A 13,500-nucleotide genomic window follows, 5' to 3' on the forward strand; every position below is an offset into this window, starting at 1 on the left:
GTAATTATAGGCCAGTTAGTCTTACTTCGGTAGTCGGTAAGTTAATGGAAAGGGACCTGAGAGATAGGATTTATGACCATTTGGAAAGATTCAGTTTAATCCTGGATGGTCAGCACAGTTTCGTGAGGGTTAAGTCCTGCCTCACAAATTTGATTGAATTCATTGAGGAGGTAACTAAGTGTGTAGATGAAGGTAGAGCAGTTGATGTCATATACATGGATTTTAGTAAGGCGTTTGATAAGATTCCCCATGGTAGGCTCATGAATAAAGTAAGGAGGTGTGGGATAGAAGGAAATTTCTCCGATTGGATAAGTAACTGGCTGTATCATAGAAGACAGAGGGTGGTGGTGGAAGGGAAATTTTCAGACTGGAGGCCAGTTACCAGCAGTGTATCACAGGGATCAGTGCTGGGTCCTCTGCTGTTTGTGATTTTTATCAATGACTTGGAACAGGGGGCTGAAGGGTGGGTTAGTAAATTTGCTGATGACACCAAGATTGGTGGAGTAGTGGATGAGCTGGAGGGCTCTTACAGGCTGCAAAGAAACATTGATAGGATGCAGAGCTGGGCCGAAAAGTGACAGATGGAGTTTAACCCTGATAAGTGTGAGGTGATTCATTTTGGTAGGACAAACTTGAATGCGGATTACAGGGTCAATGGCAGGGTTCTGAGGAATGTGGAGGAACAGAGAGATCTTGGGGTTCATATCCACAGATCTCTGAAAGTTGCCACTCAAGTGGATAGAGCTGTGAAGAAGGCTTATAGTGTGTTAGTGTTTATTAACAGGGGGTTTGAGTTTAAGAGCCGTGGGGTTATGCTGCAACTATACAGGACCTTGGTGAGACCACATTTGAATATTGTGTTCAGTTCTGGTCACCTCACTATAAGAAGGATGTGGAAGCATTGGAGAGAGTGCAGAGGAGATTTACCAGGATGCTGCCTGGTTTGGAGGATAGGTATTATGAGGAAAGGTTGAGGAAGCTGGGGCTTTTCTCTTTAGAGTGGAGGAGGATGAGAGGTGACTTAATAGAGGTTTATAAGATGATGAGGGGGATAGATAGAGTGGACATGCAGAGACTATTTCCTTGGGTGGATGTAGCTGTTACTAGGAGGCATAACTATAAGGTTCATGGTGGGAGATATAGGAGGGATGTCCGAGGTAGATTCTTTACTCAGACAGTGGTTGGGGTGTGGAATACACTGCCTGCTGTGATAGTGGAGTCGGACACTTTAGGAACTTTCAAGCGGTTATTGGATAGGCACATGGAGCACACCAGAATGATAGGGAGTGGGATAGCTTGATTTTGGGTTTGGACATAGCTCGGTACAACATTGAGGGCATTATTTGAGTGGGTGTAAATTGAGAGAGGTGGATACGCAGCAACTATCCCCATCCTCAATGATGGAGGAGCCCAGCACATCAGTGCAAAAGGCTGAAGCATTCGCAGCAATCTTCAGCCAGAAGTGCTGTGTGGATGATCCATCTTAAACCAACTTAATTCACTCCACAGGAAACCACAAAGACCATGGGTCCTGAGAATATTGCAGCAATAGTACCAAAGAGATGTGCTCTACAGCTTGCCATGTCCCCAGCTAAGCCCCTCCAGTACAGTTACAACACTGAAATCTACCCATCAATGTGAAAAAAACAAAAAGGTCAGGACAAATAAAACCTGGCCAATTACCGCCCCATTAGACTGCTGTTGATCATCAGTAAAGTGATGGAAGGAGTCATCAACAGCACTATCAAGCAGCACCTGCTCAGTGACATCTGGTTTGGGTTCTGTCAGGCCAGCATTTATTGCCCTCCCTACTTGCCCTTGAGAATGTGGTGAGCTGCCTTCTTGAGCCGCTGCAGTCCGAGGTGTAGGTACACCCACAGTGCTGTTAGGGAGGCAGTTCCAGGATTCTGACCCAGCGACAGTGAAGGAACGGCCGATATATTTCCAAATCAGGATAGTGAGTGACTCGGAGGGGAATCTCCAGGTGGGGGGTGTTCCCAGGTATCTGCTGCCCCTGTCATTCTAGATGGAAGTGGTGGTGGGTTTGGAAGGTGCTGCCTAAGGAGCCTTGGTGAGTTGCTGCAGTGCATCTTGTAGATGGTACACACGGCTGTCACTGTGTGTTGGTGATGGAGGGAGTGGATGTTTGTGGATGGGGTGCCAATCAAGTGGGGCTGCTTTATCCTGGATGGTGTTGAGCTTCTGGAATGTTGGAGCTGCACCCATCCAGGCAAGTGGGGAGTATTCCATCACACTGCTGGCTTGTACCTTGTAGATGGTGGACAGGTTTTGGGGAGTCAGGAGGTGAGTTCCTCATTGCAGGATTCCCAGCCTCTGATCTGCTCTTGTAGCCACTGTGTTTATGTGGTGAGTCCAGCTGAGTTTCTGGTCAGTGGTAACCCAGGGATGTTGACAGTGGGGGATTCAGTGATGGTTACACCATTGGATGTCAAGAGGTGGTGGTTAGAGTGTCTCTTAGTGGTTAGACCCTCTTATTGGTGAGGGTCATTGCCTGGTATTTGTGTGGCAGGAATGTTACTGATACTTGTCAGCCCAAACCTGGATATTGTCCGGATCTTGCTGCATTTCCACACAGACTGTTTCAGTATCTGAGGAGCGGTGAACGGTGCTGAACATTGTGTAATCATCAGCAAACATCCCCACTTCTGACCTTATGATGGAGGGAAGGTCATTGATGAAGCAGCGAATGATGGGACATGTTGTACAAGTGATTGTATGAATGGGCTAGTCTATGATGGGCAGATTATCTGGGCTGTAAGGAGATCGAGTGGGTGGAGTAATGGTGGACTTTGTAGGGGTGGAAGATTCTCCTTGCGAATTTCAGCTGGTATCAAGATTTAGCAAAATAGCTTTCATATGCATCACCTGGCAACAATCTTTACTCCCAGCACCCATCAGCCAGATTTACTGAAGGAAATGCCAGTTTAACAGGAATGCTTCCTAATTTAAATGTTTCAGATTGAGAGCTCTGAACTGTTCATTTAGATTAGAGTGTAAAGCCTGTTGTCACAGGCCAGATCACAGGATTCAATGTCGAAGGAGCAGAGTTAAAGATGCCCAACCAAGATGAACTTGGTGTGGGAACTTGGGGGAGGAACAAGGAGAAAGACCAGAACCCAACAAGATCAGACCAGTCAGAATGGGGAGTGCATCAGCACCCTTTTAACTGCAGGGCAAATGTTGTCCCTGCACAATCTCTCAGTGACTCAGCATCTCACTAACAATATGGCCTGGACCATCTAGAACCTTCTCCCAGTCACTGTCAGGCCATGTGCAGCGCTTTGCGCCCCAGGGCACTGCCACCTCCAAGTATTTAAGGGTAAACGCCATCACATCACAGATTGGGCATGCAGGTGTAGAGCTGATATAGAAAGGGAACAGTACAGACCTCTTCCTCCTCAATTCGAGCAGGCTCGATCAGCAGATTATTGACTTGATCAAAGGAGACCCCCTGTTAGGACAGGAATCAGCAGAGGCATGCGGATTAGTGGAGCATAGCTTCAACCCAGTCAAAACATAGCCCCTCGATACAGCATCGAGGATTGCACCAGGCACACAGACACAAGAAGCACACACAGACACTGACACAGACAGGACACGACACAACCCTGGGCTCACAGATTCTCAGCCCAAACCTGAGGATAAACCAAAGCAGAGAGTGATGAAGCTGATGAACTGAGGTTTGTCTTTTTGTTTTGTCCAGTGCCACTAATCAACTCCAAACAGGCAAGAAACTGGCTGATGTCCAATCACGCAGCTACAACTCGCCAACTGCTGGCCTATGTGCCAATCTAGTGAGGGGATTTAGGTCAGCATTTACATGGTAACATTTACAGGCACCTCCTCTGAAGTCCTGTCACTTGGAATTTGCTCCGAGCTCAAGCCTTTCACCGGCACTGGGAATGAGTGAGGGGTCACATAGAGTTTCACCGAACGCTGTAGGATCAGAAGCTTGCGATTGCGGTGAACACGACGGCCCCGTGACAATCACTGCATTAACTGGTTTTCCATTAGTCCCAGTGTGGGCCAGACTCAGTGAGACACACACTTAGCGAATCTGTGTAGCTTCAGCTGTATCACCCTGGACAGTGCCCCTCAGTACAGCCACATTGGACAACTGCTCACCTCTGACTGGAACAGCTCTCAACAACAAGGACTAGTATACATCATCTCACAGCACAAATCAATCTGTGCACCTACCCAATCACCAGCTGCTTAGCAAATTATCTGACCTCAGCACAGACAATGCTCATTAAAAGCTGAGACTGGCACACTCCCACACAACGCACCCGCACACTCCCACGCAACGCACCCGCACACTCCCACGCAACGCACCCGCACACTCCCACGCAACGCACCCGCACACTCCCACGCAACGCACCCGCACACTCCCACACAACGCACTAAGGAAAGTAAAAAGCAAGGAATAAAGAGGGCTAAAAGGGGTCACAAAAAACCGTTGCCAGCAGGAATAAGGAAAGTCCCATGGCTTTTACACATATACAAAGAACATGACAGTATCCAGGGAGAGGCTTGGCCCACTCAAGGACAGGGAGGGAATCTATGTGTGGAGCCAGAGGAAATGGGTGAGGTATTAAATGAGTATTTTGCGTCAGTATTCACCAAAGAGAAGGAGTTGGTGGATGATGAATCTGGGAAAGGATGTGTAGATAGTTTGAGTCATGTTGAGACAAATCCCCAGGGCCTGATGGGATATATCCCAGAATACTGAGAGAGGCAAGGGGGGAAACTGCTGAGGCCTTGACACAAATCTTTGTATCCTCACTGGCTACAGGGGAGCTATGATGAGGAGATGCCAGTGTTGGACTGCAGTAAGCACAGTATTAAGTCTCACAACACCAGGTTAAAGTCAAACAAGTTTCTTTGGCAGCACTAGCTTCTGGAGTCTCAAGTTCCTTTCTCAGGTGACACAAGTGTTGTGAGACTTCTTACTGTACAAGGGAGCTCTGAGAGGATTGGAGAATAGCCAATGTTGTTCCTTTGTTTAAGGGTAGCAAGAATAATCCAGGTAATTACAGGCTGGTGAGCCTTACATCAGTGGGAGGGAAATTATTGGAGAGGATTCTTCAAGACAGGATTTATTCCCACTTGGAAATAAGTGGATGTATTAGTGAGAGACAACATGGTTTTATGAAGGGGAGGTTGTGTCTCACGAACTTGATTGAGTTTTTTGAGGAAGTGACAAATATGATTGATGAGGGTTGGGCAGTGGATGTTGTCTACATGGACTTCAGTAAGGCCTTTGACAAGGGTCCTTCATGGCAGACTGGTGCAGAAGGTGAAGTCACACAGGATCAGAGGTGAGCTGGCAAGGTGGATACAAAACTGGCTCGGTCAAAGGAGACAGAGGGTAGCAGTGGAAGGGTGTGTTTCTGAATGGAGGGCTGTGACAAGTGGTGTTCCTCAGGGATCAGTGCTGGGATCTTTGCTGTTTGTAATATATATAAATGATTTGGAGGAAAATGTAACTGGATTGATTAGAAAGTTTGCAGATGAAACAAAGGTTGGTGGATTTGTGGATAGCAATGAGGACCATCAGAGGATACAACAGGATATAGATCAGTTGGAGACTTGGGCAGAGAGGTGGCAGATGGAGTTTAATCCGGACAAATGTGAGGTAATGCATTTTGGAAGGTCTAATACAGATAGGAAATATACAGTAAATGGCAGAACCCTTAAGAGTATTGATAGGCAGAGGGATCTGGGTGTACAGGTACACAGGTCACTGAAAGTGGCAATGCAGGTTGAGAAGGTAGTCAAGAAGGCATACGGCATGCTTGCCTTCATCGGCTGGGGCACTGAGTTTAAAAATTGGCAAGTCATGTTGCAGCTTTATAGATCCTTAGTGAGACTGCACTTGGAATATAGTGTTCAATTCTGGTCGCCACACTACCAGAAGGATATGGAGGCTTTGGACAGAGTACTTGAAAGATTTACCAGGATGTTGCCTGGTATGGAGGGCATTAGCTATGAGGAGAGGTTGGAGAAACTTGGTTTGTTCCCACTGGAGTGACAGAGGTTGAGGGGAGACCTGATAGAAGTCTATAAGATTATGAGAGACATGGACAGAGTGGATAGTCAGAAGCTTTTTCCCAGGGTGGAAGAGTCAATTACTAGGGGGCACAGGTTTAAGGTGCGAGGGGCAAGGTTTAAAGGAGATGTACGAGGCAGATTTTTTACACAGAGGGTGGTGAGTGCCTGGAACTCGTTGCTGGGGGAGTGAGTGGAAGTGGATACGATAGTGAGTTTTAAGGGGCATCTTGACAAATACATGAATAGGATGGGAATAGAGGGATATGGTCCCCGGAAGGGTAGGGGGTTTTAGTTCAGTCGGGCAGCATGGTCAGTGCAGGCTTGGAGGGGCCGAAGGGCCTGTTCCTGTGCTATAATTTTCTTTGCTTTCTTTATTCATTCCATCCCACAACCACTCGCTCCCTCACACAGCCTCACACTCGCTCCCTCACACAGCCTCACACTCGCTCCCTCACACAGCCTCACACTCGCCCCCTCACACTCGCCCCCTCACACAGCCTCACACTCGCCCCCTCACACAGCCTCACACTCGCCCCCTCACACAGCCTCACACTCGCCCCCTCACACAGCCTCACACTCGCCCCCTCACACAGCCTCACACTCGCCCCCTCACACAGCCTCACACTCGCCCCCTCACACAGCCTCACACTCGCCCCCTCACACAGCCTCACACTCGCCCCCTCACACAGCCTCACACTCGCTCCCTCACACAGCCTCACACTCGCTCCCTCACACAGCCTCACACTCGCTCCCTCACACAGCCTCACACTCGCTCCCTCACACAGCCTCACACTCGCTCCCTCACACAGCCTCACACTCGCTCCCTCACACAGCCTCACATATCTCACAATGATTCGACCCACACAGCCAACACCGTGCACCTTGTACCCGAAGCCAGCACCCACTCCGCTACACTCCTGGCCCCACTCCACCTCATGCCAGGACGCTGCCACAAGCATGGCACACGGGCACAAATTCCAGACACATACAGGACAAACGTACATGCCATTCATCAGCTTTTGGACACACCCCAGAAGCAACCAGCATGGAAATACAACCACACAGCCCAGCAAGAGGCGCAGGAGAGTCAGAAGGTAACTGGTGACTGGTGGAGAGAGGAATAATTCTCCTGTGCAGAAGGGAACAGAGACCTCAGGAATTTACTAACTGCTAAATGAAGAATTTGGGAGCCCAGAGAACTGGTCACACAGCAAACACCAATTCTTTAGTTCAAACATTTTCATAGTTTTGGAAAGAGATGCAGAAACTGTGAAAGAATAGCTGAGTGTGTGGAGCAGCTGCACATGAGAGAGGTGACCTCCTTTCTCAGTGTCTGGGTGGAAATCACTGTCAGTAATGTCTGGGGAATCTCCCAGGACTGTACTCTCCACGTGTCACAGATGAAGCTAAAACAAAAAGAAACTTTGAATTTCTTCAGGTTAAACACAAAGAAATTCTTTGGGAGTCTAACTACCTTTCCTAAATGCAGATGGTATTGCTAGAAATAAGCCAAGCTCCTCTACAGGGACAGTCTGGTTTGAAGTTAAAGTGCATGTGAATCTGCGAAACAGCATTCATACACATTCACGAGGACAGGTTCACAACTGAGTGCAGGATTGCACAAAGTGGGTTTCTGTATTAAGCTAAAATCTGTACTCACAATCAAAGAACCATATAGCACAGTAAACCATTCAGCCCCTTGTGTTAGTGCTAGCTCTTTGAAATAACTATCCAATGAGTCCTGCTGCTCTGCTCTCCCCACTTGGCCTGACAACCTTTTCCCTCTTCATTTATCCAGTTTCCTTTTGTTTGTTCTTTTGAATTGGCTTCCACTTCCCTTTTTGTAATACACTGAAACATGAACAGAGCTTGTGTTTGACCTTCACAGTGGCCTCAGACATCCCAGCACCCCCTCAGAATGACCAATCATCCTTGCACACCCACAGCACTGAGTCGGGTTCCTTTGCTTTGTGTACAGTTACAAATCCTCCAGTGAAGTGTGATAATGGGTGGACTGCAGAGAGACACTGATACAGATGGAGCAGACTCCATCAACCAAGCACAGGCAGGTAGCTGAGCTGTGTGTGCAGACAGAGCACCGGGCTGCGCACGGACAGGAACCCTGGGACCGCTTCATGCTGGTCTCAGGTCTCAGCATGCAGCTCTAAAATATCAGAGTGGACCAGCCGGTTACTATTCCGACATGAAGGAAGATCGAACAATCTTATTAGGAGAAATAATTTGCTAGATTGGAAATGGGAGGTTAGTCAGTTAGTTAATGGCAGCAGAGATACGGACAATCTACACTGCAGTTATCAACTTAACGTCAAAGGAGAGACTGCAAGAAAAAGATGCAGTGACGTCGAGACAGAGGAGAGATCCAGAGACAGCTAGAAAGATGGATAAAGCAACAGTGAGAGACAGACAGCAAAAAGGACGTAGAACAGACATGAGAGAAAGGTACACAGCATGCGTGGCAAGGAGAGGGGGAGAGCAGGATTGGAGGAAATGGATAGAGTACATGGGCAGACAGCAGGGGGGCGCAGACAGCAGGGGGGCGCAGACAGCAGGGGGGCGCAGACAGCAGGGGGGCGCAGACAGCAGGGGGGCGCAGACAGCAGGGGGGCGCAGACAGCAGGGGGGCGCAGACAGCAGGGGGGCGCAGACAGCAGGGGGGCGCAGACAGCAGGGGGGCGCAGACAGCAGGGGGGCGCAGACAGCAGGGGGGCGCAGACAGCAGGGGGACGCAGACAGCAGGGGGACGCAGACAGCAGGGGGACGCAGACAGCAGGGGGACGCAGACAGCAGGGGGACGCAGACAGCAGGGGGACGCAGACAGCAGGGGGACGCAGACAGCAGGGGGACGCAGACAGCAGGGGGACGCAGACAGCAGGGGGACGCAGACAGCAGGGGGACGCAGACAGCAGGGGGACGCAGACAGAGCAAAATATAAAATTTATAAAGAGAGGAACACACAGGTGGAAGAGTAATTCTACACCAGAGACATTTCCAGTTGTGAGAATGAGGGAAGCAATGGTTTCAGGGAGATGAGTACTGAGGGATTTATAGGTGAGTGGGAGAGTGTGCATGAAACAAAAGCAGCAACATGGGAGTGAGAAGCAGGCGATTGAAGCAGCAGGGAATCTGGGAAAATCCCTTGTTTGAAGGGAGTCAGTTATTTAATGCTAACCTGCTCATTCCACTTCATGCAATCAATGGCAGTCTCAGCAGTAACAATACACAGCATACAGGAGTATGCAACTGGTACCTGTCGCTGATCAGTATTCGGGAAAACTAACATCACAACAAATCATTCAGCAGATCAGACAGGGCACCTGAACCAAACTGCCTCAACAGGGATTCCACAGCGGCAGCACAGAGCAGCTCGGTACAGTTGGGATATACAATGCACGGATACAGAGCTCCACACGGATACACAGACACCGAGGGGGAAGATGGGGACCTCCACACAAATACACAGACACCAGGAGGAACTTCCCACAGATACACAGACACCTGGTGGTGGGGGGGGGGTGCTCCATACGGGTACACAGACACCGTGGGGGTGGTGCTCCACACAAATACACAGACACCAGGGAGAGGGGGCTTCACACTCATACACCGATACCAGTGGTGGGGGGGGCTTCACATGGATACACAGACACCAGGGAGGGGGCATCCAACTGATTCCCTGTCAGGTGCTGATTGGCTGAGGTCTATGTGCTACTGCTCAATGAAATGACTGCTGTCACGTAAAACACACAATCAAATTGATAGGCTGTCTAACTCTGCCAAACCTCCTGGGACATCAAAACACCAACCAACACGTGAGTTTTGGACACAGACAGTAACCGTTAGCCCTGTCACTGGCTCCAATATCCTGGTGCTTGTCCTAGTCATTCTGGACAGACAGGCTATAATGGATTCTCCCCAAGAACTGGGTTAATGCAGCTCACTCTCATGCTGCCAGTACACACGCACAGGCCTGTACAGTGCCAGCAGTCCCCTACTCCCTCCCTGTATCAGGACTCCAGGCCGCTGCATACATCCTACCTTGACTGGAGGCTGGGAGAGCCTTTCGTCTCTAACCTCCTGACCATCTTCCAGCTGCTCCATGTCTGTGTCCAGGCAGTGGTTGGATCTGACACTCTGGTCGCCAGCCTCCTGCAGCTCTGTGCTGGGTAAACCCTGAAGCATGGCCAGCACTGCCTCCGGTTTGGGAAGCTTGTTGATCTTAAACTGCTTCTTGTAGTGAGGGGTGTCCTTCCGGATCAGACGCTGTTTCTCAGGAACGAATTCACCTTCACCAGCTCCATCCTCCTCCTCCCGGATTACAGTGTCCGCACTGAACCGCACCATGGGCTGCAATGTACACACAAACCCGTTACAGCACTGAACAGCACGGCACTCCCTCAGTACTGACCCTCTGACAGTGCGACACTCCCTCGGCACTGACCCTCTGACAGTGCGGCACTCCCTCGGCACCGACCCTCTGACAGTGCGGCATTCCCTCGGCACCGACCCTCTGACAGTGCGGCACTCCCTCGGCACCGACCCTCTGACAGTGCGGCACTCCCTCGGCACTGACCCTCTGACAGTGCGGCACTCCCTCAGCACTGACCCTCTGACAGTGCGGCACTCCCTCAGCGCCGACCCTCTGACAGTGCGGCACTCCCTCAGCGCCGACCCTCTGACAGTGCGGCACTGCCTCAGCGCCGACCCTCTGACAGTGCGGCACTCCCTCAGCACCGACCCTCTGACAGTGCGGCACTCCCTCAGTACTGACCCTCTGACAGTGCAGCACTCCCTCAGCACTGACCCTCTGACAGTGAGGCACTCCCTCAGTACTGACCCTCTGACAGTGCAGCACTCCCTCAGCACCGACCCTCTGACAGTGCGGCACTCCCTCAGTACTGACCCTCTGACAGTGCAGCACTCCCTCAGCACTGACCCTCTGACAGTGCGGCACTCCCTCAGTACTGACCCTCTGACAGTGCAGCACTCCCTCAGCACTGACCCTCTGACAGTGCGGCACTCCCTCAGTACTGACCCTCTGACAGTGCGGCACTCCCTCAGCACTGACCCTCTGACAGTGCGGCACTCCCTCAGCACTGACCCTCTGACAGTGCGGCACTCCCTCAGTACTGACCCTCTGACAGTGCGGCACTCTCAGTTACAGCATTATCAGATCACTGCCACCATCAATGTTTATGCCTCTAACAAAGAACAATTAGCCACGGGGCTTTGTTTGAGACTTCACCTCAAAGTAGCTGTCTTCTTCATGTTCCTCCTCCTCCTCTTGCTCCATCGTATCAATGCTCTGATCCACTACGATCACTTCATCCGCCTGCGTTTCCATTTCCAATTCCACTTCTTCTGGTCCCAGGGAGATTCCACCATTCAACATGGGTGTCTCTGGGCCTTGGTTAGGTAACACACTCGGCCTCTCTTCTTGCTGGAAAGGAACACACAATTTCTGCAGAAGCAATCTCCTAAACATCCCGGAGTTGGAGCACCTCCCACTCAACCCAGATACGCTGCATGCACTCCCCCGGGCTGAGACCCTCACACGCTCCCCTTAAGCAGTGGGCGGGCTGCACACACGCATCACCCGCCGCCCCCGGGGCCGGGGGTAACACAGCGCCCACCGCCCCCAGGGCCCGGGTGGGGGGGACGACACCCAGCACCCGCTGCCCCCGGGCCAAGAGCACTGACCTGTGGTTCTGGTGAGTCAGGTGATGAAGGCTCATCCTGGGCTTTCATGGTGAGTGCCTCTCCCCGTCGTTCCTCAATCGCTTGCTTCATCACCTTCAGCTCACTGGGGTGTGGTGTTGCTCGCCGTTGTAACCGGCCCTACAGACAAGCAGCAGAAACATTACAGCAGGTCAGAGCAGCACACTGTACATGAGGCACTCAGTTTAGCATTCATGTGTTTATATAGAGCGCGGGGAAGGGCGCCAGGAGCGCGGGAAACGGCACCCGCACGCCAGGAACACAAACATTTTGAACAAGTGACCCGGCACCCACTCCCCCTGCACCCTTCCATTGAAATGCCAGGAAACTCACCCGTCTCTCTGCCTCCTCCTCATCCTCCTCATCATCGTTAGCATCTTCCTGGAACTGGATCACACTGACACGGTTTAAATTGGGCTCTGTCCAAGCATCATCCAGACTGACATCCAAGAGATTCTCTACAACCAAAATCATTAGAATCAGGGTCCACACACACTAATCACAGTCTGTTCCAATACAGCCCGGAGAGGCCGGGATGCAGCCCGCAGTCCAGGCACGTGTTCCAAGCCCCTTATCCACCCATCAAGGTTACTTTGTTTGACACTTTCAAATTCTTCCAAAGTGACTGAGATTAAAGAGTTGACAATTCTCAATCTCCTGAGTGAAGTTTGTTGTTCCCCAGTGTTCACTGTCACAGTTGGGTTGGTTGGGAAGAATAAGAGCCATCACCGTACATTTTTACATGTTTACTAGAGCAAGCTCTCGGGAGTGGTTCAGCTACAATAATGCCCACTCGGCAATCAGCCAGGGCACTAAGCACAGGTTTTCCAGGAAGCTTACCCAGGCTTGGTGACGGTTGCTGTGGCAGGAGGTAGCAGGTCAGCACCTTCTCACCAGTTTGCTCATCATCCTCCGTTTGGAATTTCAGCATTGGCTGAGATTGGTTCTCCGCCAACCACAGAGCCTTCAGATTCAGATTGGTCAGAGCAAATGGCAGATTCATCAACCTGGGAAGAGATCACAGAGTGAGGGGGGGGGAGGAAGAAATGGCAAATTCATAACGGGGTACAAACAAATTGCTGAGAAATTACATTTATACTTTGCTTCAGTCTTCACAAAGGAAGTCATGAATAATGTACCAGAAATGCTGAGAGAAACATGTTTTAGTGAGGAGCTGAAGGAAATCAGCATTAGTAGAGAAATGGTTTTGGGGAAATTGATGGGATTGAAGGTGGATAAATCTCCAGCTCCTGATAATCTTCATCCCAGAATACTTAAGGAAGTGGCCCTGGAAATAGTAGATCCATTGGTAGTTATTTTCCAAAATTCTCTGGACTCGGGACTGGTTCCTACAGATTGGACAGTGACTGATATAAGCTCATTATTCAAAATGGGAGGTAGAGAGAAAACAGGGGACTACAGGCCGGTGAGCCTAATGTCGGTACTGGGAAAACTGCTAGCATCAAGGATTTCATAACTCAGCATTTGGAAGGACAAAGTCAGCATGGACTTGCAAAAGGAAAATCATGCTTGATGAATCTATTCCGATTGTAAATTGAGGGAGGTGGATACTCAACGAGATCTTGGTGTCCTCATATCAGTCACTGAAGGTAAGCGTGCAGGTACAGCAGGCAGTAAAGAAGGCAAATGGTATGTTGGCCTTCATAGCAAGAGGATTTGAATATAGGGATA

At 50.3% G+C, this 13,500-nt stretch overlaps 1 protein-coding gene across 1 annotated transcript in view; it reads right to left on the reverse strand.

Moving 5' to 3' along the window:
• LOC145359617 (protein scribble homolog) overlaps nt 1–13,500 on the reverse strand; it is a 226,077-nt gene that overhangs the window by 178,708 nt on the left and 33,869 nt on the right. The window contains 6 exon segments of the mRNA XM_080214324.1: nt 3,410–3,472; nt 10,129–10,437; nt 11,336–11,530; nt 11,791–11,928; nt 12,142–12,266; nt 12,649–12,815. Coding sequence (XP_080070450.1) covers nt 3,410–3,472; nt 10,129–10,437; nt 11,336–11,530; nt 11,791–11,928; nt 12,142–12,266; nt 12,649–12,815 — 997 coding nt within the window.

This window comes from Carcharhinus amblyrhynchos, chromosome 2 (genome assembly GCF_965287045.1).
Source record: "Carcharhinus amblyrhynchos chromosome 2, sCarAmb.v2.hapA, whole genome shotgun sequence".
NCBI classification, from domain to species: Eukaryota; Metazoa; Chordata; class Chondrichthyes; order Carcharhiniformes; family Carcharhinidae; genus Carcharhinus; species Carcharhinus amblyrhynchos.